Here is a 26,866-nt window from a genome sequence, read left to right as displayed (position 1 = left end):
CCGTGTATCGTAGGACTCCATGTGTATAGAATATCCAGAAAAGATAAATTTTTAGAGAAAGTTAGATAATACTGATTGCCGAGGGCAATGGGTGATAAATGGGCATGAGGGATCTTACTAGGATGAGGAAGATGTTCTAAAACTGATTTATGGAGATGCTCACACCACTGGGTAAAGTTACTAAAAATCATTGACCTGTATACTTACAGTGAGTTGGTTTTATTACGTGTAAAATGTGTCTCAGTAAAGTATTTTCTCAAAAGCAAATGTGAGAAATAAAATTAGATAGCATTATTATCTTTAACCAGAAGCCTATAATGTTACATTATCTTTTTAAAATAAGGTCATCTGAAATGTGAGGATACATTTAAAAATTTTTCAGTTACTTTGAAGCCTTAATACTCTGATTCTAGAGCCAGGATCACTGGAAATAACAGTGGAACTCCCTGTCAGGCTGATGTTGGCTTATGTGTATATACTGTTTTATGCAACCATATTTTCCTAGATCCAAAACAGAAAACCCACTGTATCTTCCTAGTCTTTAAAAATGAGTCATAGCACCTAGTTTACTGCTGTTACAAGTTTGGTTTATTCCTAAAAAGTTTGATGAACGACACCAAAAGCAGCTAAGTTTAGCTTTGCTTTCCATTCTCCATTTACTACATTTTTCTTTTTCTTTTGTTTTACTTTATTTGTTTTAGATCACTGTGTCCACTACTATGATCTTCGTAACACTAAACAGCCAATCATGGTATTCAAAGGACACCGAAAAGCAGTGTCTTATGCAAAGTTTGTGAGTGGTGAGGAAATTGTCTCTGCGTGAGTATTACTCTTCTGAGGTTGAACTTAACACAGAGCTCTATCATCATTTGCCAGTTTTATAATGTCACTGTGGGTATCTGTAAAGAGCGACACTGTGCTATATGCACTTTTTCATAAATAGTAGATTTTTTTATTGTAGAATTAAAATACATGTATATTCTGGTTTGTATTGCTCACTTTTATAGGCTATTTATGAATAAAATCCCGATGATGTTAGTTTTTAATGCAACCCCCCTTTCAACATTTGAACTTCAGATTGAATTTCAGCCACCACTTCTCCTTAAGAGAAAAATAACATAAGTTGATGGGATAGAATGAGAAACGTTTTATTTATTAACATCAATTAATATGTTATTGTATATTTATCTGCATTGCAGTACAGTAGTATTGTTTTTGGTTTTAAGTAATATTTGGTTGATTCTATATTACTTGATGTCCCTATGGTTTCATGGTGAGTTTTAAATGTGTTTTGAAAGTAACTTAAGTATGGCTGCTTACATTTGACAAATATCCTTTGAGAAGCCTTCTGCAATAGAGAATTATAATGTAAGCTTTTATTTTGTTTGAAGGTTAACAAGAGGTCAATCAGATAAGTAAATCTCAGTTGCTAAAATATCACTGAGAAATCTCTTCTAACAAAGGCAGCACCTTCTTTCTGTTATCCATTGCGTATCTCTCTTTATTTTATATTAGCCTAGTAATACTTTCTTAATTTCTCTTTTTCATATCTATTATTTCTTTTCATGCTTACTGACACCTTGTTTTCTTCTTTTCAGTTAGGTTTTTTTCCCCTTGCTTTCTAATTTTTAATCTTAGGAGTTTATTAATGACAGTGCCTTGGTATTACACATTGGTACCTCCCTCCTCATCTACCTCTATACTAGTTACTCTTGGTAAGAAGTTGGTAATTTGAGTTGATTTAGCAAGGTAATTTGAACAGAGTTACAAACAAGGGGGAAAAAGTGAGAACTGAGTTTTAAGGGACAGTAACGTAGGGTAATTCGTTCACAAACCTAAATTAGTGTTAACCAGTCAAAATATATCCCATCTTTAGGAGTAGTAATGGGCAGTAAATAACTAAAGTTTTATTCAGGTTCAAATGTGGATAGTACATTATATGGCAGAAGTATTTTTCTTCAGTTTTGATTTATAAGTGTTAAATGAGTTGGATTTCAGCTAACTGAAATACATGTATCTTATTTGTCTAAATTGGGAAGTTTTAGTCGACCTAATTAATGTGGATTTGTTGTTTGTAATTTTCACCAATCTCTTGTCCTTCTTAGGTTTTATAAGTCCTGATTTTTTTTTCTTGAACATATTTAGGGTTTAGAAGTTTTTAGAATAAGTTTATCCACAAGTGTGTTTGGAAATATTAAAAAGTAATACTAAAATATACATATTGCTGCAACCTCTGAATTCTTGGCCAATAAAAATATATATACACATAAAGAAATATTTAATGCAACATTATCGAGCAAAAAACCACATTTAAAACAATATAAATTTCTATTTAAAAAATGATGAGAAGCAATAGAGGAGTATTTAAAGAGCCGGAGTTTGGCTTCTGCAATAAAACAGTTTCTATCTTGGCTCTGTTGTTTACTAGCTATGTATGGTATCTTGAAAACATCCTTAGCCTTCTCATTCTCAGTTGTCTCATCTCTAAAATGGAGCTAATTACAGAAATTACATTGTGTGTCCTTAAATGAAGTAATAAATGTAAAACTTTCAGCATGGTGCCCTATTCTGTGAATGTTACAGTAAGAGAAAACATGATTTATTATGTAGTCATTAACAGATATCAAAGTGTATTTATTTTACAGAAAAATTATAAAGCAAATTCTTGAATGAGGGATAAGCAATTTAAAACATAATGTGTATGGTATGATTGGATTTGTGTTACAGAAAGAGAAAAAACATGGTATTTTATTCAAGTTCTAAGACTGTATGATAGGTCTCTGTATGATAGGATTACCAGCGATCTTTTTTTTTTTTTTTAATTTGTTTAATGTTTATTTATTTTTGAGAGACACAGAGTGCAGGTGGGGAGGAGCAGAGAGCAAGGGAGACACAGAATCCAAAGTAGGCTCCAGGCTCTGAGCTGTCACAGAGCCCGATGTGGGGCTCAAACTCACAAACTATGAGATCACGACCTGGACCAAAGTCAGACACTTAACCGACTGAGCCACCCAGGTGCCCCACCAGTGATTTTTATATGCGATTATTTTTTGGTAAATAACTGCATTTGTATATAATTTCAGTAAATGAATTACTTTATATAGACTATCCCAGTTATTCATACTATTGCACCCCTTAGGTACAACTAACTGTCAAAGTAGTTTAAATTTAGGATACCAATACAGCACCAATACAGTTCAGCAGTAAACCAAGTGGCACAGATTGTATCCCTAAAATTAAGCACAATTCCCAGTGGAACTTTGTTATTTGATGATTGTGGTATGATGGTATTGATGATATTTATTAGTAAGCACTTCCTACATGCCCAGGGACTGCTGAAAGCCTTTGAAATGAATTTACTTTTCACATCTGATAGAATTCATCTAATTCAATAATGTAGGAATCACTGTATTTCACATAACTAATGAACTAAACTGAGGCCAAAGAGGTTATGTAACTTTCCCAAGTTCAAAAACAAATTAATCGTATATATTGAGCATTGTAACTCAGAAAATCTGGCTCCAAAATCTGCATTCTAAACAACCAAACTGGATTGCCTCTAATTAGTAATGATGAGTTTCAGACCATGAAATCTTAAATGCATTCTAATTTTTTTGTGTTTACCTCAGCTCAACAGACAGCCAACTAAAACTGTGGAATGTAGGGAAACCATACTGTCTACGTTCTTTCAAGGGTCACATCAATGAAAAAAACTTCGTAGGCCTCGCTTCCAATGGCGACTATATAGCTTGTGGTATGTAAAACTGTCTTTTCCTGGAACTTTTTATTTAACAGGCATTTGTCACTGAAATTGCATTCACTAGATATAGGCTATGTACCAAGTCAAGAATTGATCTGTATGCTCAGAAAGTAGCATATTGAATTCTTCTTAGATTGTACTGGAAGAAGCATTAGTTCTTCCCTCCTTCACTGAGCACAAACCCTGTCCACATGAAATAGCATGAAATCGTTAAATATGTTTTGTAATTGTTCTTCATAGTAATTTCTGTAGATATTATGTAAAAGAAAATATTAATTTCTGCTAATGACCTAATTTCAGAGATACCGTCTTAAGCTTGATATTCATTTTCCTCTATAGAGTGCTCTCTTCAGTAAGCAGTTTTAGATCGTCTTGATCTGTTATTCTAGGGCTTTTGTTTTTTGTAATTTATTATTATTATTATCTTTTGTAATTTACACAAATAGGAATCAGAAGTAAAAGAAGTCACTTTAGGTTTTGTGAAGATGCTACATGCACCTAATGCCCAAATATATGAGCTTTCATGAATTCTTTCAAGTGACTTGACTTTTATTTAGTGAAGTTGTATATAATCTAAACCCTTCCAGAGCAAATCTCTTGCAGTTATTCTACTTTGATAGCCTGCTCAAAAATATAGGTTTCTAGACTGCTTATCTAATAGAGTAATGTCTTTATTGGAGAATGGGACATAAATTTTGTAGGTTGTTAAAATCTGCCTTTGTAAGTGCTGTAACTTTCTTTTTTCCTCTTAGAAGTCTTCCTAAACATCATTTAAGATTCATGGTATAATAATAAGTCTCTGGTCTTTTTTAGACCTCTGCTATCATAAATGGGTTTTTACAGTAATTTCAGCCTTACAATTACCAATGTTATATATCATTTGACAATTATTATTTCTTTAGATTAGTAAAGTGTAGCTTTTCTCTATGAATCTTTTTCTCACATGATTCCCAAGAAATTTTGTGCTCTGATCTTCCAAATTCAACCATGAAAGATTTGTCTTTGAGCTTAAACATTGAGTAATAATCACCTTATGAATGTGATGTCCGAATTCTGAGTTCTCCCATTCTAAAAAAACTATAATTAAAAAATTTTTTTTTAGGAAGCGAGAACAACTCTCTTTACCTGTACTATAAAGGACTTTCTAAGACTTTGCTAACTTTTAAGTTTGATACGGTCAAAAGTGTTCTGGATAAAGACCGAAAAGAAGATGATACCAATGAATTTGTTAGTGCTGTGTGCTGGAGGGCATTGCCAGATGGGGTAAGTTTTCATATCAGTTTTTTCACCTTGATGTCTCATGTAACACTGTATGTATACATATGTGAATTTTTGTTAGCTTAAAATACAAATTGATATGTGATAACACATTTCCTTGCTTAGTATTGCATCATCACAGGAAACAGGCATTTTAGGTAGTAATTGAAATATGTCACCAATGGAACAGTGTCCTACTGATGTAATGTCTCTCCTGTGTAGCCATAGCATCTTGCACATACCTCTGTTTTAGTGTTATCACATTATCTCTTTATATCTCTTCTAGAAGACTGGAAATTTCTAGGTACACACTGTGTCTCATTTTCCTTAACGATCATTTGAAGTATATACTCAGTAAACATTGAGCTGAACCTAATATTAGCAGGAAAAAAACTTGCTGTAGGTAAAGGAGAGTACCCTATATGTACACCTAATTAAATACTATTTCATAGCAAAATTCCTGTCTAGAAAATATACTTATGTAAGAATGTTTAAACACATTTAATTCCTTAATAAGAAAGTTACATTTCTAGATTGCAAAAAACCCAGTTTTCTCAAACTTGTCACTTATTAACAAACTATTCTCAAACTTGTCATGTTTTAAAGTATAAACATTCTCATAATTTATGTGAAGAAATAATTGTTTTATTATCTTGGTTTTTATAAGCAGTAAGCACTCACTAATGTCATCTTATTAAAAAATAGCTCTTTAGGTGCTTCCTTGGTTAGTTTTACTTTTGATCAAAAAATTTCTTACTTGATGGGTACTTTAAGAATTCTGAGTTTTGGGGCGCTTGGGTGGCTCAGTCGGTTAAGCGTCTTGACTTCGGCTCAGGTCATGATCTCATGGTTTGTGAGTTCAAGCCCCACGTCGGGCTCTGTGCTAAACTGCTCACAGCCTGGAGCCTGCTTTGGATTCTGTGTCTGTGCCTTCATGCTCATGCTCTGTGTCCCTCTGTCTCTCAATAATAAATAAACATGAAAAAAATTAAAAAACATTCTAAGTTTCAGGTACTGTTTAACTTTAACTAGATATATTCCATTCCTATCGTATTTAAAATTAGTGTGACTCAACTTCCAGTCTTGGCAGTGGCACACTAGGTGATTTGTACTAACCTTTCCCCCAAATAGAACTAGAAAAGTTGGAGCAAGTATATTTATTTTAAAAACAATAACAGAAACCTATTTGAAGGCATTGGCATGTAAACAAGATAGAAAAGAATTACTGGCCTAGGAATGTGAGCCTGGCTTTTGAGTATGCTTTTCTTCTGGGAGCCTTTGCCAGTCTTGTTGTAATGGCTGAGAGCACTTCTAGTAGCCTCACAAGGGCACAGGGATCGGAGTCTAGTATTCACCACTGTGGGGGTGAACTCACTGTGGTTCAGGTCCTCAGAGGGCTATAGTCTAGGGTAAACCACTAGAAGATAAGCTCTCACTGTGATTGCAACTCAACTTCATATCATATCAGTCCCGAAATTAAATTGAAGTGATCCTGGATTGGTAGTTAAATTAAAATTAAATCCTCTTTGAAAGAGGATCTTCTAGAGAAGATCATCTAAGGACTTTATTTTTTTCAAAAGCCCAGATACACTAACTAGGTCACAGTAAAAAACATGCATAGGAAAAGGCAAGACGATATGAATAAGTTCAGCATAAGCAGTGGACAATGGAAACAAAATCACAGCAGCTCCGGATATTGGAATTGTCAGACGTAGCTTGAAAATAACCATGCTGACAAGGAAAAAGACAAGATTGAAAATTTTAACTGGAAACTAAAAAAAAACTATTTTAAAAATGAAAATCCTAGAAGTGAAAAATTATAATTACCAAAACTAAGAACTCAGTGGATAGATCATAGGGAAGATAAGACAGAGTTGAGAATCAATGAACTTTTATAGGTAAGCTAGGAGAAAATATACAGAAGGAAGCATGGAGAGACAAATATTAAAAAAAAATACAGAAAAGAGGTGGAGGATGAAGTAAGTTTAAAATATTCAATAAGAAACCTCAAAGGGGAGAAAAGAAGTAATGCAATTAAACAAATATTAGAAAGGATTATCATTGAGACCTTCATAAAATTGATGAAAGACATCAAGGCAGAGATTCAATAAGCTCTTGTGCCCTAAAGAATAAATCTACAATGTGAGTAAAGATTTAATATTATACTTGGACCATGAAGAGACTTAGGCCTGCCTGAAAATCTGACCTTGGGTCTGTCTTGTCATAGTAACTTGATGGAAATGTGCGGAGTTAAGACAAACATTGAATGTTATTGCTATAGGTTAGTCTCTTAAACTTACTGTGAAACCCCATCTGTAGTATTGCACCTGGACTTAACCGTGAGTTGGCGCAATATTGGCCTTACATCTATCCAAAGTGAACGATATGAGGCTGGCAGGAAACCAGGGCAGTCTCTGTCCAGAACCACACGCGCCTTCACTGTCCTTGGCAGCCGTGCGAGCTCTGTGTGTGTTGTTCGGGAGAGATGGAAGTAGCTATGCATGTGAATAGTTGCTTGGCCTCCTGATGAGTGAGGGATGTTGTGCATGCTGAATTTCCTGTCCCGTACACCTCTGTGAAACTAACTAACCGAGTGCAAGACTACAGCTAATTGTGTCTCATCCTGTGACCCCTGCTGGTGTTGGACAGTCACACTTTGACATGTCATAATAAAACTGTTGAAAATAAAATGCAAAGGGAGATTATTGAAATAAGACAAAGTACTCTTTTCAAAAAACCAACAATTAGACTGACAACCAACTTCTCATTAAGCAATAGAAACCAGAGGTAGTGGAACCAGGTCTTCACCGTGTAAAGGGAAATAAATACCTGCCAATCTCAATTTCTCAATTCAGTGAAAATCTCTCCAGACACAAGTAAAATAAAGACACTTTTAGATAAATAAATATGAAGAATTTGCTACCAGTAGACTTACACTAAATAAAACCTGAAAGGATCTTTTTAAGGCAGAAGGAAAAGATGCAGAAGACAAAGTTAAAGGTCAGAGATGCAGAAAGGAATGGAAAAAGGTGAAGGAATAGAAATGGTGAAAAGGAAGAGAAGTGGTAATACTCAGTAAATCTAAATGCGTATTGACTATATAAAGCAATGATGCTTTGTTATTAAAGCTAATAAGCACATAGAATTAAATATTTGACAGTAATAACATAAGGCAGAAGGGTAAATGTAATTAGGGTGTTCTCAGGTCTTTGCCTTGTCAGGGAAGAAGGTAAAAAAAAAGAAAAAGCTAATTAATGCTAGACTGAGGAGGATGCATATTGTAGTTTATAGGATAAGCTTTAAGTAAGTTCTTGTGGGGCTGGTTTAGTGGTGATGAATTCCTTCAGTTTTTGTTTGTTTGGGAAGACATTTATCTCTCCTTCTATTCTGAATGACGGACTTGCTGGATAAAGGATTCTCGGCTGCATATTTTTTCGGTTTATCACATTGAAGATTTCCTGCTATCCCTTTCTGGCCTGCCAAGTTTCAGTAGATAGGTCTGCCACTAGTCTTATGGGTCTCCCTTTGTAGGTTAGAGCCTGTTTATCCCTAGCTGCTTTCAAAATTTTCTCTTTATCCTTGTATTTTGCCAGTTTCACTAGACATGTCGTGCAGAAGATCGATTCAAGTTACATCTGAAGGGAGTTCTCTGTGCCTCTTGGATTTCAGTGCCTTTTTCCTTCCCCAAATCAGGGAAGTTCTCAGCTATGATTTGTTCAAGTACACCTTCAGCCCCTCTCTCTCTCTCTCTTCCTCTTCTGGAATTCCTATTATACAGATATTGTTCCGTTTGATTGCATCACTTAGTTCTCTAATTCTCCCCTCATACTCCTGGATTTTTTTATCTTTTTCTCAGCTTCCTCTTTTTCTATAATTTTATCTCCTAATTTACCTATTCTCTCCTCTGCCTCTTCAATCGTGCTGTGGTCGCCTCCATTTTATTTTGCACCTCATTTATAACGTTTTTAAGCTCCTCATGACTATTTCTTAGTCCCTTGATCTCTGTAGCAACAGATTCTCTGCTGTCCTCTATACTTTTTACAAGCCCAGCGATTAATTTTATGACCATTATTCTAAATTCTTGTTCCGTTATATTGCTTAAATCGTTTTTGATCAATTCGTTAGCTGTCGCTACTTCCTGGAGTTTCTTTTGAGGAGAATTCTTCCGTTTCATCATTTTGCGTGCTTCCTGAGGTGGCACGGAACTGTGGGGCACTTCCCCCGTGCTGTTTGGAGTAACTTGTGTTGGTGGGTGGGGCCACAGTCAGACCTGCTGTCTGTCCCCAGCCCACCTCTGGGGCCACAGTCAGACTGGTGTGTACCTTATCTTCCCCTGTCCCAGGGGCAGGACTCACTGTGGAGTGGTGTGGCCCCGTCTGGGCTACTTGCACCCTGCCAGGCTTGTGGTGCTGCTTCGATGGGATCTGGCGTATTAGCCGGGGTGGATCCGCAAGGTGCACAGGGGCGGGAGGGGCAGACTCAGCTGCTTTGCTTTTGGTGGTCCGCTTTGGGTGGGGCCCTGCAGCACCAGGAGGGAGGCAGACCCGTCGGAGGGATGGATCCACAGAAGCACAGCGTTGGGTGTTTGCGCGGTACAAGTAAGTTCCGTGACAGAAACTGGTTCCCTTTGGGGTTTCGGCTGGGGGATGGGTGAGGGAGATGGCGCTGGCCTGCGCCTTTGTTCTCTGCAGAGCTGAGCTCTGTCTTCTGGGGCTCAACACCTCTTCCTCCCGGTGTCCTCTCGCCCTCCTGCTCTCCGAGCAGAGCTGTTGACTTATAATGTTCCAGATGTTAAGACCTGCTGGCTGTCAGAAGTCATGCAATCCGGCCCCTTTGCTTTTGCAAGTCAGACTCGGGGGTTCGATCTTGCTGGACGGGCTGCCCCTCCACCACCCCGGCTCCCTCCCACCAGTCTGTGTAGCGCACACTGCCTCTGTGCCCTTCCTACCCTCTTCCGTGGGCGTCTTGTCTACGCTTGGCTCCGGAGAGTCCGTTCTGCTAGTCTCTGGCAGTTTTCTGGGTTATTTAGGCAGATGTGGGTGGAATCTAAGTGATCAGCAGGACGAGGTGAGCCCAGCGTCCTCCTACCCTGCCATCTTCCCTCCTATAAATGTGCCTCTCTGAAGTCAGGTTGAGTAATACAGGAAAGTGATGGGAAGGTACTTGAGGTTAGAACCGTCTCAGAATGAAGATCCTTCCGGTGAGCTCCTGCAGGTACTTGCACAGCCCCGCCATCTCTGCATACTTGTCCTCATGTGGGCCGGCATTTTGAAAAATCTCCTTTAAGTAAGTTCTTAAAGTGTGCTACCTAGACCAGAAAAGTTCTGTAACTCACTTCGTTATCAGTCCAGATTTAAGTTTGATTTTTATAGAATAGCCACTTTGATTAGGCACAAAAAATAACTTTGTTTCCTTATTTTAGATGAGGCAGAAAGTGTGAGAGACTCTTGTTTATTTATTCAACAGATATTTATTATGTACAGTCACAGTTCTAGATAGGGAAGATAAATTTGAACAAGACTGTAAGAGAAATTCTGGCCCTCTTAGGAGACTTAAAATTTTATGTGCCGGAGGAGACAAAAAACAAAATAAATAAGTTATTATATTAGAAGGTGACGAATGACTTGGAGAAAAACCAAGTGGGAGGCTGGGTCAGAGAGGCCTGGGAGAGGGAGTTGTAGTTCTCAGCGGTGGCGACAGAATTGCCTGAGTAGCTGAAGTAGAGCAAAGACTAGGACATGAAGATGTAATCCACATTTACATGTGGAAGAGTATTTCAGGTGGAGTAAACAGTTCAGAGGCCTGGAAGTTGAGAAAGTGATGACTGTTCAGGGAACAGAAAGAAGGCAAGCATTGCCTCACTGCAGTGAGCTGGCTGGGGAGCAGTCTATTTCAGAGTGGTGAAGAAGAACCATTTCAACAGAGCACTGTTTACCAAAGCCTGGACTTTGGCTTTTACCGGTTGTGAGTTGGGAGCCATTGTAAGATTTTGAGCAAAGGAATGATACAATCTGACTTAACGTTTTTAAAAATTGGTTTGGCTATATTCTAGAGAATAGACTATGAGATGTCAGGAATGGAGGCAGGAAGGCTGTTGGCAATTCCAGGTAAGGTCAAATAGTGGTATACTAATGAGAAGCAGTCATATCCTGTACATATTTTGAATGTGGAACCAATAAATGGCACTTGGAGAGTGAAAGAGAAAAGTGTAGGATGACACTGAGTTTTGTTTTTCCCCCCAGTAACTTTAAGAGTGGAGTTGCCAGTAATTGAGGAGAAGGCCACCAGAGGAAGTGTCTTAGAGGAGAATAGACTGCTGGGTTTAAGTTACTAAAAATACCAAGTGGAAATGCTAAGTGTGAGATGTATTTGCCTTATAAGTATATAAGGTAAATATACCTGGTATATACTTGGTATATAAGTAAATATACCAAGTTTGGAGTTCACAGCAGATTGTGGGGCCAGAGACAGAAATTGGTAGCTGTCAGCATATGACGTTTAAGCCAAGAAATTGGGTGTATCTCCACAAGGGAGTGTAATTCGAGATTAGAAGTAGTGTGAATACCATATTTTGGAGGGCACTTTAGTGTTCAGTGATTGAAGCAACGAGGAGGAATCAACAAAGACTTAGAGTAGTTATTGGGATGCCTGGGTGACTCAGCTGGTGAGGTGTCTGCCTTCGATTCAGATCATGATTTCATGGTTCATGAGTTTGAGCCCCACATCGGGCTCTCTGCTGTGCACACAGAGTGTGCTTCAGATCCTCTGTCCCCTGCCCCTCCTCTGCTGTGCGCTCGCACGCACTCTCTCTCTCTCTCTCTCTCTCTCTCTTTCTCTCAAAAATAGAAAGAAAGAAAGAAAGAAAGAAAAAGAAAGAAAGAAAGAAAGAAAGAAAGAAAGAAAGAAAGAAAGAAAGAATGAATAGCTATGTATAGTCTCTTGATTGGAGAATGGTTTTAAGAAAAAAAAGGAAGAAATTGGAGGTAATGAAATACAGAGAGCTGCTTTGGGGTGTAATAAAATAATACCATGTTTAATCTCATCTAGATTACTTACTTTTTTAAAATATGAAATACCTGTCTCTAACAAGGCCAAATATTTCATTGTCTTTCTGTGCCTTAATTCCATTCTGCCTGATTTTGATCAAAAGAAAGAGATCAATTTAAGGACACCTACAAAATAGTTGAACTTTGAAAGTATTTTTACGTTTTGGACAAGTACAAGTAGTACATCAATTTACTGTATGAACTAAAATGACCTAAAACTCTTCAATTAAGATCATACAAAAATTGCACATGCTTTTCTGTTATTTATGGCAGTAATTTAGTAATAGAGAGGGGATTGAAATTAACAATGAGGATAGAGGGAAAGGCATAAATACAAATTAGATATATTCTTTTAGGACAGTATCTCAGTCTTTTTATTTTATTTTTTTTTCTGTAATTTTTTTTAATGTTTTTATTTTTGAGAGAGAGAAAGAAAAAGAAAGTCAGCGTGCGAGCAGGGGAGGGGCAGAGAGAGAGGGAGAGACAGATTCTGAAGCAGGCTCCAGGCTCTGAGCTGTCAGCACAGAGCCCGATACGGGGCTGGAACTCACGAACTGCAAGATCATGACCTGAGCCAAGTCATACACTTAACTGAGCCACCCAAGTGCCCCAGTATCTCAGTCTTATAAAAATTTGAGATGGTTTACTGCAGATTAAATTTCTGTTTAGCCTTGCTTTTTCTTATTTCATATATATATATAAATAGGCCACTTCCGGATCAAAATGAACCAGTGATTCCAAGCCTTGTTTTGAAGAGTCAGCCACGATCATATGTAATGCCCATTCTTTTTATTTCTACTGACCTTTGTATAATCTGGAAAGAATTTTCTACACTGCCCTTTTTTAAGATACTGGTCAATTTTATTATAGTATTTATTACATCCCTTCTCCTTTATTTCACAGTGCTATGGGAGTTAACAGCAAGCATGCTTCTTTCCCCCCCTTCTTGTTTGCTGTGTGGTCTGTCAGTTTTGCTTTAGGATTACACTTTTTACTTTTAATTAGTCTTGTTTAAAGACAGAATATTTCTTTTTTTTTTTTTTATGTTTTTAATGTTTATTTTTGAGAGAGAGAGAGAGCCGTGCATGCATTAGTGGGGGAGGGCCAGAGGGAGAGGGAGACACAGAATCTGAAGCTGGCTAAGGTGTCAGCACAGAGCCAGACGCAGGGCTCAAATTCACGAACCGCAAGATCATGACCTGAGCCGAAGTCAGGTGCTTAAGTGACTGACTGCTTAAGTGACTGAGCCACCCAGGTGCCCCAAGACAGAATATTTCTAATGTTGTTTCTTTTAATCTGAGAGACAATGCTTTGTCCTTTGTCTGTTTGTCTTCCTTGCTGTATTTTCCCTGTGTCTAAAAGCACTTTTACTCAGTCACTTTTGGGGTTGCTGACCAATTCTTCTGTCCTTTGTTCCTTAGTTTTGTCTTGCAAAAGTAGTGACTCTAGCATTTTTACTAAAATGCAGAAGTCTCAAGTATATTTAATTTTCAAAGGAATTTTAAGATGTTTCATTTGAACTCTAGTGAAAATACTTTTTTTTAGGAGAATTTTTAAATTGCAGCTTAGGTCCTCTCAAGAATAGAAATGGTAATGATTATCTTATTCTAATGAAGAATGCAGAATTGTTTATTTTATATTTGTTTTTAGTTTATTATTTTAATTCACTTGCAGACATTTTAACTAAGAAAACCTCAGTAGTTTAGAGTTACTTACGTAAAGATGTTCTGTTATTATCAAATTACTGGGATTTTTCCTCCCAGGTCTAAATCTTATGACTTGCATTGCCTAATTCAGTATTAATTTTCATGATATTTAAAAAATATGAATTTGTGAGAAATAACTATTAGGAATAACACAGATCATTTTGCCTTTGTTTAGGCTTTGGAATTTAATTTCCTCAGCGGTCATTTTTTAAATATAAATGAGGAGAACTTGATCGATCGAATATTTAACTTGCTGTAATGAAAGAACTTTAGTATCCACTTATTTGAAGAAGCAATTGTAAATTCTGAAACTGTGTATTTGAGTGTACTGTATCCATATAGGATTGCACATCCAAGTATATTAAATGTGAATGATTATACAGTCTTTGAAATAAATGTGGTTTGCTGCATTTCCATAGGTAGCAGCCAACTTTATACTTTTGAATATAGAGAATCAAGGAGCTTAGTAGGCTGTCATTTCAGTTCATTTTCTGACTCTACTTCTTTGAAAAGTACCCCATAATTTATTTGGTCCTGTGTGCAGATGTAATAAAATTTGCTGATTTTTCTTGGAAATAGCCATTATCTAGATTAATAAAGCCCATTTGGTAATCAAGTCTATGTCAGATCTATTTTCAACCTTTCTTTCTGAAATATACTATTTATTCACAATTTTTGGCAGGCATTAATATGGACTAACATAAGTTTTGTTTCCTCCCTTCCTCCCTCCCTCCCTTCCTTCCTTCCTTCCTTCCTTTCTTCCTTCCTTCCTTCCTTCCTTCCTTCCTTCCTTCCTTCCTTCCTTCCTTCCTTCCTTCCTTCCTTTCCTTCCTTCCTTTGACATCTCTAAATCCTTAAAGGAGTGGTTATACCTAAAAGGCAGTAGTGATATGGTCAGAATAATTCATTAACTAAATAATTATCTTTAACTAATTTAGAGTTCATTTTGAGAAAGATGTTTGCAATTTTAAGAGTGTATGGGGGTCAATGTGAATTTCCTTGGCAAGCGTTTTGCTGGAGTATATCATCTTGGAATGGTATCTCTTAGGATTTTTACTATATATTATTGTAGTTCATTACTCAAAGAAACAATTAGAAATGAATACATGTGGGGTGCCTGGGTGACTCAGTCGGTTAAGTGCTCAACTCTTGATTTTGGCTCAGGTCATGATCTCACAGTTCTTGAGGTCAAGCCTCATATTGGACTCTGGGCTGACAGCATGGAGCCTGCTTGGGATTCTCTCTCTCCCCTTCACTCTGCCCCACCCCTGCTCATGCATGCTCACCCACTCTGTCTCTCTGTCAAAAATAAACATTAAAAAAAAAAAGAAATGAATGCACATATACTTTAGAGAATTTATAAAAAACAAAAAATAGGAAAAAATGTCTATTGCAACTTTTTCCAGAAATAACCAATAGTAACATTTTAATGTAATTAATCTTCATGTTGTTTTCCTTTAATGGGTACTGTTGTTTTTAATAAAATTGAGTATTTTATATATTACCATGTACTCTTTATTTTTTCTTCATGTCTTCTTTACCTTTTGCCTTTATCATTAACATTTTCCAGGTCTAAATGTATTTTGAAAAGAGTATTTCCAGTGACTGCATATTATTCTATTCTAAGGTTTTACCATAACTGGCATACCATTGTTTTGTTGGGGATATTAATGTTTACTTTTTACTACTATGTAACTTTACTACTTGGAGTACTTCTTGCATTTTTTTTTTTGCAGTAAATCTTTAAATTCTTAATTCATTCTTTAGAAGAGAACCTTCAGGATTTGTCCATTTAAAGAAAATGAGTACCTTTAAAATTAGTTTGCCTCCCACAAAAGTTTCCTTACATTGCTCTTTCACCAAGAAACGGTGTGCATGGAAACATGGGATGTAATGCCAGTATCTTTGCCATCTTGAAAATATTTTGTTACGTAAATACGTAATCATTTTTAATTAATTGTTTCCATAAACAATTTTCTGAAACATTCTTTTGATTGTTACATATTATATACTTACATACTGAAAATTGTCTTTTTAATAGAAATTCTTGATTGAAAGGGAAATACCGTGCAATTGAGATCTTGTTTTATAATCAGTCCTTTGGCATTTTGGTGTTTGTAATTCAGGACTATTCCACTATCTCCCACACCCTACATCCTCTGTGAAAGTACTGCTATAAAGCTAAGATAAATTTGGGACAATACTGTTTATTCTTGATTTCTGTTACATATTTTTTATCACCACTACTTTATTCAGAGAGTGTAGTTAGGTAAGGAGATTATGTGTGTTCTGTATCTGTGGATCCTTCTGTTGACATGACCCTTATTTAAAACTAGTGGAATAAAATATAAATTGACTCAAGAATGTAAATGACTGTTTCTGTTCTTAAATGATGATAACTATTTAAAGGGACACCATATTTTTTTTGGAAGCAGATACTAAGTCCATTGTAACTCCTGCTGAGATAGTAGGGTGCCCTTATCATTGTTTTATCAGTTCTGAATCACATCATACATACTTACCTAGTCTTGGGTCACCCATGCTAAATGGATATCTAATGGGAAAAGGCAGTACTTGGAAAGGACACTTAACACTTTCTCAGCTCTTCAAAAGTTATTAAAAAATGTATGCTCTATCCTCAGGAAAAGCATTGATTATTAAGGATGGATATTTTCTTTTGTGGCCAGAAACAACAGGAATCATAATGGAAGTTTCTGTAACTCTCAAATGAACGATGTCAGGACAAGGATTTTCCTAATTTCCCTCCCTTGAAACAAAGTCCAGCAAAACTTGGCTTGGGAATCTGTCAACTCTGTTATCACCCATACTATACAAAGTTATAGCCTAGTAGGTGAGAGCAGCTTTTTCAGTCATAAAATAAAATACATTTTTTATATTCTTATTTCTAACGAATAAGACTTTAATATAGTGAAACACTTTTTTAAAGTGTTTTTAACTAAAACCTTATATTCTTAAGGAATCTTCTTTTCTTTACCTAAATCTTTCATGATTCCTATTCATTAAAAATATTTGCTGAATAGGAGCATGTGGGTGGCTCAGTTGGTTCAGCATCTGACGTCGGCTTAGGTTATGATCTCATGGTTCGTAAGTTCGAGCCCCGCGTTGGGCTCTGTGCTAACAGTCAGCTTGGAGTCCAGAGCCTGCTTCAGATTCTGTGTCCCCCTCTCTCTCTGCCCCTTCCCCACTTGTGCTCTCTTTCTCTCTCAAAAATAAATAAACGTTAAAAAAAATAATAGCATTAAAAAAATATTTGCTGAATAATATAATACCTGTAGTATTAATTATATTCATGTCTCCTATTCCCTGCTAGCCTGTGAACTTGAAAAAAGGCATCCTACTGTATTGAACAACAGCATAGACTATGCAACCAGACCACCTAGGTTCAATCACATTTTCCACATAGTAGCTCTGTGACCTTACTCAAGTTCCTCAACTGTCCCTTGCTTCAATTTCCTCATCGTATTTAGAAAAATATTCTTTTAAGTAGGCTTCACACCCACTGTGGGCTTGAACTCTGATCCCGAGATTAAGAGTTGCACACTCTAAAGACTGAGCCAGCCAGGCACCCCCCTCCTCATCTATAAAGTACTGATGATAATAATAACCTATCTCTTAGGATTATTATAAAGTTAAAGTAAGTTAATGTACATAAAGAGTTTAGAATAGCTTTTGGCAGAGAGTAAGAGCTATATAAATGTTTGTTATTAGTGTCATTCATTTTTAATTATCCTTAGCACTAAGCAAATTGTTTGCACGTAATGTGTAATTAGTATATGATTTTTGTAATGAATGATACATTCTCTCAGGCTTGTCCTTTATCTTGCTTGTTGCATAATTAATTAAATACTAATTTTGGAACCAAAGAAATGTTGGAGTAGAGGTGGGAGATAACTTCTGACATCTATTAGACTCCCTTGAAACTCAGTGGTAATATCAAGATTACATCAGTTTAAGAAAACTAGTTTTCCTGACATCAGCATTCATGGGTACCTTTATAATTATTTCATAATTACCAGTCTGCCCCTTGGGATAACTTTCAGGCTTTTGCTTATTTTCAAAGCAATGAAAATTTTAAAGTACATGAGACTATACAAAAGTTGGTATTTATTATTAGCTTAATATTTTGTTAGATTTATAGCCTGTTCTTCCTTCCCTTTCAACATTGCTACTATTTTACAATTTTGTCTTCTTCCAAAAAGATTTAACATATTTACTTTTCCAATTCATATGTTTTTATCTAAGAGATAGGCATCCCTCCCTGACTTAGTACTAACACTGTGTATAAAGCAGCAGATTGCACAAAACTAAAGCACATGTAAAAAGCCATTCTGCTTTCTAATGAAAGTGCAGAATGCATCTATAATAAAATTTATTTATGCCAGTGATGCTCAAACCTGACTGATTATCAGAATCACCTTGGGGATCTTAAAAATACACACACACACACACACACACACACACACAAAACAAAACATATGTATTCTTAGACCCATGAAGCCCTATTTAGGAGAAGGAAGGAAGCATGGTAGAGATTTGTATTAAAAACTTCCCCAGGCCTTCTTAGAAAATTATATGAATATTCAGGTTTGGGAACAGATGATTTATGTTACCACTGGAAAGAGATTTGTTAGACATAGTAACCAAGAGACAGAAATAGCATCTGCTAACAAGGTAATAATTATAATTATGAATATCTAATATCTGTTAGATTTTGCTACTCCATTATCCCCTTGGGAAGAGACAAATAAAAGATAATAGTCTTTTTTCTTTTCTTTAATTAAAAAAACACCAGTCTTTAATACATATTAACTTCCACACTTCTAAGCTATTTCTGATCCTGAATTCTTCAACGAACATGGAGAAGACAACACAAGAGCTTCTTTTTCTTTCTTCTCTTCTTTCTTCATTTCTGTTTCTCTTTTTCCTTTTATCTTTCCTTTCCTTTCTTCTTTTCTCTAGCTGGATGATTTGTAACACTTTAGAAAATTTTCCTGACTGGAAGAGGGCCAATGTGAATGAACTCTTGTCTTGGGCGTGGAAGGAAAGAAGATTCTGAGCGTGGACCCTGACTTCCAGGAAGACTGTGGCTCACATCTCCTAAGTGCTCCACTCTTCCCTTAGTGTCCAGACTAGAGTGGGGTGGGAAAGTAGAAAAGAGAGGAATCAAGAAGGTGGTGGAAAACTGAAGCAAAGCTGTAATTTATTTATTTATTCTCTAAGTAAATTTCATTAAGTGTAAATATTCCTTAACCTTAATGTCCACTACTGTATGGACAGTTTCTTTGAAAACATTTGTTGCATTAGATATTTTACAGTGAATATTGTAATGCAATCAACAAAATATTATTTAGCAGGTCTGCTAATCAACATTTTAAATATATCGTTATTGTTAATTTTTATGTACTGTAATGGAATTTGACCTACATCAGAATGGTTTTTACAATTTTTCTCATTAAACAATTTTTTTGAAATAGTGTTTGTCCTTCTAAAGTATGCCAATTTTGAAGCATAGAATTGACAGAAATCTTTAAGCTACTTGGTTTTTGTTATTTTTTTTTTGTTTTACCTTGTATAAGAGAAAAAAATTATTAATTTGAGAGTGCATTCTGAATTATGCCATTAACCTATAAATAATTTAAAAAATGAAAGGGGTGCCTGGGTGGCTCAGTTGGTTGAGCATATAACTTTGGCTCAGGTCGTGATCTCACAGTTTGTAAGTTCGAGCCCTCCATCTGGCTCGGTGCTGTCAGCACAGAGCCTGCTTCGGATCCTCTGCCCGCCCCCCCCCCCAACCCCTCCCCTACTCATGCTCTCTCAAAAATAAACATGAAACAATATGTATATGAATAATTTTTTCAGTAATACCCCACCACAGTTTAAATTGTCTAAAATATTTTGAGATGGGAAGAGATTAACTTTGGTTTCTAAATGTTTATCTTTGGATAGTTCCTACCAAATTTCTATATTAGAAGTAGTAGAAGGCCAGAGAGTGAATATTGAATATCATTTCCTTGACTTAAAAGTTTTTAATGAACACTACTTAAGTTGGTTTTATATGCTAAAATGTATGTATGAAATACCATGGTTATTTATTTTCTAGTTGAATAAAAATTTACTTAGTTATTACTCAAAGCAGAATGAACCAAGGACAGGAATCGTTTAAGAGAAAAGTGTTTCCTACTAATTCAAACTTGCATACTATCTGAGGAAGAGAAATATATGCTTGTATTTTACTTCTCTAGTCTCACATTAATTCCTGTTGTTCTCATGACAGCTCTCTGTTGATGTGATCACTCCAGGGTTTTGTGCGTTTCAGATCTCCCTTATTTCCACTATTTCTTAAATCCCATTTTATGTATTTTTTTCAAATAAACTATCAGAAGTTGGCGTTGGTATTTCCGGGATGGGATAAAGTTATTACTGCTGAACATAGAAATAATTTGATTATATAGATTAAAGAAAAGTCAATCTATTATAATTACTGTAAAGAAGCTATTTCATTTTGGGGCTATTTTTATTAGTCTTGTTTTACTCTAGATAAGATTAACTTGGATAAAAGATTCTTTATTTGAACTGTGATAGCTAACCAAAAGGTAAAGATAAAGGCAGGTAATAAATCTGAAACATTTGGTTTAAATGACCAGACTTTTTACACACTGTTGAGAATTAAATAGACAGTTTATCATGCTTATGTTTGTCTTCAGGTCTTTTTTGTTTTTAACTTTTAAAAAATGTTTTTATTTATTTTAATGAGTGAGAGTGCTCATGTGCGTGCGTGTCTGGGCACACAAGTGGGGAAGGGGCAGAGAGAGAGGCACAGAATCTGAAGCAGGCTCCAGGCTTTGAGCTGTTAAGACAGAGCCCAATGTGGCGCTCAGACTTGTGAACCATGACATCATGGCCTGAAGTCAGACGCTTACCCGACTAAACCACCCAGGTGGCCCCCATCTTTTTTTTTTCTTTTTAATGTTTAATTTTTGAGAGAGAGATGGAGTGTGAATGGGGGAGGGGTAGAGAGAGAGAGAGAGAGAGAGAGAGAGAGAATGAATGAATGAATGAATGAATGAATCTGAAGCAGGCTCCAGGCTCTGAGCTGTTAGCACAGAGCCCAAGCAGGGCTCAAACTCACAAACCATGAGATCATGTCCTGAGTCAAAGTTGGACTCTTAACTGACTGAGCCACCCAGGCGTCCCTGTCTTCAAGGTCTTCAACTTTGATAGAAGTAGGAAGCTTTTGGGATAGATTATATAGAAAGTAAATCTGACTTCAAGATTTAGTTCCTTTTGTTAATTTCCTTTTTTAAATCCTAAGTATCTAGAGCTGTGGCTTTGTGATATACCAAGTGTATCTTTGTGAGTTGCTCTGTAGAGATTTGGAAAGCAAGATAGTAGTAGTTGCCTTTGTTTATAGTGTTTTTTTATTTCTCACAACATTCCAAACTTTGGTTTATTTTAGGAGGCCCAAGAGTTTATCTTTTTATTTTTTATTACAAAAATTTTTTTAATGTTTTTACTTATTTTTGAAGGAGAGAGAGAGACAGAGCATGAGTGGGGGAGGAGCAGAGAGAGAGGGAGACACAGAATTCGAAGCAGGCTCCAGGCTGTAAGCTGTCAGCACAGAGCCTGATGCGGGGCTCGAACCCACAGACTGTGAAGCCGAAGCCAGACGCTCAACCAACTGAGCCACCCAGGCGCCCCTTTATTTTTTATTTTAAATGTTTGTTTATTTTTGAGAGAGCACAGAGTGGAGGAGGGCAGAGAAAGGGAGACAGAGGATCCAAAGCAAGCTCCGCGCTGACTGCAGAGAGCCCAGTGTGAGGCTCAAACTCAGGAACACAAGATCGTGACTTGAGCTGAAGTCGGTTGCTTAACCAACTGAGCCACCCAGGTGCCCCTATCTTTTTATTTTAAAAAAATTGCTAAGAATTATTATATATCTTAGGGATTCTCATATAATATTATCACCTGATAAGTAAAAAGTGAAATCTTTTATTTCATGCCAGATTATCTAGATACCTTTGAAATATATAGCAGCCAAGGATAATTTAAGTTTCACAAGTCATACTCCTGTGCATTTTCCTACTGTTTTTTTTCTAAACAACAAATCTGTAATTCATGTGATAATCCTTGATGTTTGCTAATAGAAAACTATAATGGTTTGGATAAATCCAAAATGTCATTTAATAAGAATGGATAATGTGAGCATTTATATTTAAAAGCAGTTTTATTCTGTATTCTGAAAAGAGTAAAAGGCTAATTATGCTTCTCCCAATTAATAAGTTAGCTCTGCAGCTTCAAAATTCAGTAGAAGTCCTTGTTTTATGAGGAATATTTCCATTTTCTCAAAGTTTTCGGTTTTGTAAAGGTTTAAGACTTTTTAATTCTAAGTTTTTTAAATTTCTCAGGATTTTTAAGATCTGAGAACTGTGTTTTCCTTTATTAGTGGAAAGGATGAGTTATTGTCAGCAAAACAAATTGTAGGATCCCTTCTAGGGATCTCACTGGTCATTATTGTTAAGGGAAAGCCTGGTTACCCTGTAGATTTTTACACTCTCCATCAGAGTCCTCACCATGTTTAAAAATAAGGTTCAGTCTTTCTATAGTGAAGATGCAGAATGAAGAAAACTACATAATTTTGACCAGAGTTGAGATTGTTTTCTATGCATTAGGGGCATGCTTTTACTTATTTTTCCTTTTTATTTTCTGCTTTCCAAATCATCATTTTAGGGATATGAAGAAAAAAATCACTTCTCAAGGGTTATTTTGGTTTTTGGTTTTTGGTTTTTTGTTAAGTCTTTAACTCTAGTATTAACTTTACGCTCCCTCCCCCATTTGTTATAACTAATGGGGTGAAAGAGTTTTGTTTTTTGGTACTAGTAATAGTAAATAGTATTTTTTCTATTGGATGAGATTTATCAAAAAACATAAGTTATTTTTAAGCTTGTGTATGTCTTGTGGGTTTTTTTAGGTGTAAAGATTTGCATCAAGCTGAGTTATTGAGAGTGAAACTATTCGCTGTGAATAGGTGTGAATAAACCCTTAGGAAGAAATTCTCTCACCCAGTTTAGATGCCATGCATGGTTCTACTATGTGATAGATAAGTGGCAATTACTTTTTAGAATAAGCATGAGGTTTTGGTTCTTTGCGTGAACATTTGCATTTGAATTATTCAATTTTCTCTTACGCTTGCTAAAATATACAAGTGATATATCAGAAGACTCAAAACCAATCAGAATAACCACAGCTTTCCCTCTGTGCCTGTTGTGATGCCTGACCGAGGATAAACTTAGCTTCTGCATTTAGGGCCTCTAGATCCAGTTAGGTCTTACTCAGGAGGCCCGTAATGACTTTCTTTCATCCCTTCATCGTCTCCACTGTGGAGTGTTACATTTTTCTTCATTAATAGAGAACTTTTAGAAAATAGAGAATTGGGAAAATTGACCTGTAATTGTAGCATGTAAACAGAACAGCAGTTAATGTTTTGATGTTTGTCCTTCCAGTCTTCGGCCTACATTTCTTAAATAGTTTTACATTATAAACATATCTTGTATTTAGCTTTTTACACTAGTTACATCTAAGCATTTTCTCTCTTTACATCATAATGTTAGTGGAAGGCATTTACATTTATTATGAATTACTGTTTGTCTTTTATTATTAAACATTTAGGCTGCCTCTTAAGTTTTTCATAGTTATAAGTTCATAATGTTTTGGGGCGTATTGTTTTTCCCCTTTTCTCTTGCAGTATTTGTAATACAAAATCCTGTAAGTGAGGGAAAAACTAGATGAAAGGGTTCAGAATATTTTTTAGCTTTTGATATCTACTGTTATTTTGATTTCCAGAAAAACAGAGCAGTTTTTACACTGTAGTTCCTCTTAACCGTGACAGGCACTGATGGTCTGGGATGGGGCGATGAAGGTAAGAGCTGACGAGGTGAGAAGAGGGACATGAGGTATATCTGATTTTTAGTTATAAACCTTGGTTCTGTTGCTAGCTGTGACACCTTAGAAAAATTCCTTATCCTTTTTGAGTTTACTTCCTCATTTTTGTAGTGAGTTAATACGAATATTTAAATACTGTAAAGTGTTGTTAGGAAGCAGATGACATTATGCATATGAAACACTCATACATGGTAACTTTTCAGTAAATGGTAGTACTGCTAGTGATAATATGTAAAAGTTAGAAAATTAACATTTGAGCATCTCCCCTGCCCTCCTATCTTAGTATTTTGCGTAAGTTATGCAAATCTATTCCAGGTATATTTCCAGGTAGAAGGAACAGCAGGTACAAAAGCTTAAGAGTCTGAAAGAGCCCTGTGTGTTTGGAGCTGCTAGGATGTAACAGGACTAGTGGGAGATGAAACACGAAATGGTAGATGAAGAACGATTTTTTTTTAAGGGTCGTTCTAGACTGTGTTAAGAACCTTGAACTTTTTCTGTGCAACTATATAAAGGACTTTAAGAAAAGTGATTGACTTCAACTTTTGATTAGTGGTTTTAGTTTAATTAACAGAAAAACAGATGTGGTAGGCAAGAGTACAAAGGCACTGGTGATGGAGCTTCACCTCGGTCCAAGAATTTGGGAGATATATTTGAAGTTAAATTTGCAGGATCTACTATTTCTTTAAAGGGATGAAGACTTATAGCAGTTAATTAACTTTTTGCATGTAGGTAAGTCACCTAACTTATCTGAATTTCATTTCCCTCTTTTTAAATTATTTTTATTTTAATGTTTATTCATTTTTGAGAGAGAGAGACACAGAGTGTAAGTGGGGAGGGGCAGAGAGAGAGGGAGACACAGAATCTGGAAGCAGGCTCCAGGCTCTGAGCTGTCAGCACGGAGCCCGATGTGGGCTTGAACTCCCGAACCGTGAGATCATGACCTGAGCTGAAGTCGGATGCTCAACCGACTGAGCCACCCAGGTGCCTCAGTTTCCCTCTTTAATTTGAAGGGGTTGTAGACCAGATTTCTGTTGCCCAGTGGCCATATGTAAACCCAACTTACATGCTTATCGTTAGACCATATAGTTTACATGTAGGTCCACTCATGAGAACATTGAGAAACTCCTTGGTTTGCATTATTTCTCTCTTGATTCAGCTTCTAAATTCACAGATGGTATAACTGCCTCTACTTCTGGGGTGTGCACTAGCCCCCAGCAGAGAATCCCTCTGCCAGTTAGACATAACTTACCTTAGACGAGAAACTTTCCTGATGTTGAAAACATGCAGAAACAAGCTTTGTAGGGGGGATTTTTTTTAGACGTTATTTAGAAATCCTTATTGAACAAATTGTAACGCCTTTCGAGGACTGTACTTCTCAATATGACTATTTTACAAATAACAGTGGCAAGAAAAAAAACCAATTCATTTTTTTAATTCTCCCTAAAATTTGAACATTTTTTGTTCCCATATTCTTTACTAATTTACTCTTATTGTAATGTTTCTAATACTGTTAATTACTGCTTTGTGTTTTGCGTTGATTTTGGCAACTTCACATTGTTAGTAAGTGTTCAGATAGACTCTTAATTACCACAGGTTAATGGGAAGTTATTGTTTGGATTTATATTGCATCTTAATAACATCTGCTCCTCTCATGTTCCTCTAATGAAAAGCTTCGGTTCTAATAACTTAATATTTTGAAGGATTATTATGAGATAGGAAAAAATAATAGACTGATGCTTTTTTCCCTAACACTGCTGTGAAGTTTTGATTGTACAACTTAACCTACATGTAAAATGGAAGCATCGATGCAGTAGCATCCCCATTTTCTAACTGTGCAACTGTAGCCTTGCATTTTAGCTCTGTGAATGTTGAAATACTAAAAGAAATAGAATGGATGGTAATTCTAACACTTCAGACTAGTTCTTAGTTGATGCGATTGACTAGTTTTACTGGACTGAATTCTTTTTTTAAAGCTCCTTATTAAATATGTGTGTTAATTAGATTAGCGGTTGCTTAGTTGCTTCCTCTTAATGGTCCTTTGGGACTCTTTGCTTTGTCTCATACAAATCAAATTTGTCTAGTAAAAATTTGGAATTCATGTTACCCCACAAGGTTTTTTTAGGATGTTATTTGACCCACTAAAAGCATATGAAAAAGTTTGCCTGTCCATGTGATTATTTTTCTAGAGAGCTTATTGCTTTTATTAGATTTCTAAAGGGGATCAAAATATTAATGATTAAAAATGAGTGCTATGAAATGTAGTCTGGCAAGTTGGCTTGATAAGGCTATGCATTAAATTGTACTAGCAATACCAATTGCTAAAAATTATGTTAGTTTTCTGCTCTTGATTTGAAGTTTAGTTTTTATATAGCTTCGCAAACTTAAAATGAAACAAAGAAGTCACAGAGTAAGTGTATTAGAAGCTCTTTATTTTAATCCTTTCATTTTTTCTTTTATTACTTCCACTCTAGATTCATGTTACCTAAGAGAGTGAGAAACTTAACCAAATCACTCTGCCTCGGTTTGCTTTGTTACCTTTTTTTTTTTTTTAATTTTTTTTGATTTAACTTTATTTTTTATTTTTTAAAATTTATATCCCAATAAGTTAGTATATAGTGAAGCAATGATTTCAGTAGATTCCTTAATGCCCCTTACCCATTTAGCCCATACCCCCTCCAGCAACCCTCAGTTTGTTCTCCGTATTTAAGAGTCTTTTCTGTTTTGTCCCCCTCCCTGTTTTTATATTATTTTTGCTTCCCTTCCCTTATGTTCATCTGTTTTGTCTCTTTAAGAGTCCTCATATGAGTGAAGTCATGTGATTTTTGTCTTTCTCTGACTAATTTCACTTAGCATAACACCCTCCATTTCCATCCACGTAGTTGCAAATGGCAAGATTTCATTCTTTTTGATTGCTGAGTAGTACTCCATTGTGTATATATACCACATTTTCTTTATCCATTCATCCGTCGGTGGACATTTGGGCTTTTATAAAAAGGTCTCACAGACCACGAGATCCTGACATGAGCTGAAGTCAGAAGCAACTGAGCCTCTGACTTCTGCTCAGCTCATGATCTCGTGGTTTATGAGTTCGAGCCTGGTGTCAGGCTCTGTGCTGACAGCTTAGAGCCTGGAGCCTG

At 36.1% G+C, this 26,866-nt stretch overlaps 1 protein-coding gene across 8 annotated transcripts in view; it reads left to right on the top strand.

Annotated features, from left to right (window-relative positions):
• The window catches only part of COP1 (COP1 E3 ubiquitin ligase), a 256,822-nt gene that overhangs the window by 197,475 nt on the left and 32,481 nt on the right, over positions 1 to 26,866 (top strand). For 7 of the 8 annotated variants that reach the window (XM_042976914.1, XM_042976913.1, XM_042976910.1 and 4 more), the window contains 3 exons: positions 702 to 819; positions 3,630 to 3,754; positions 4,863 to 5,023. In XM_042976914.1, coding sequence (XP_042832848.1) covers positions 702 to 819; positions 3,630 to 3,754; positions 4,863 to 5,023 — 404 coding nt within the window. Of the gene's footprint in view, positions 1 to 701; positions 820 to 3,629; positions 3,755 to 4,862; positions 5,024 to 23,630; positions 23,707 to 26,866 lie in introns of all 8 variants that reach the window. The other variant, XR_006214220.1, reaches the window with a different exon arrangement.

This window comes from Panthera tigris, chromosome F3, assembly GCF_018350195.1.
Source record: "Panthera tigris isolate Pti1 chromosome F3, P.tigris_Pti1_mat1.1, whole genome shotgun sequence".
NCBI lineage: Eukaryota > Metazoa > Chordata > Mammalia > Carnivora > Felidae > Panthera > Panthera tigris.
The sequence above is the reverse complement of the archived record's forward strand: the minus strand, read 5'-3'. Positions and strand labels throughout refer to the sequence as shown.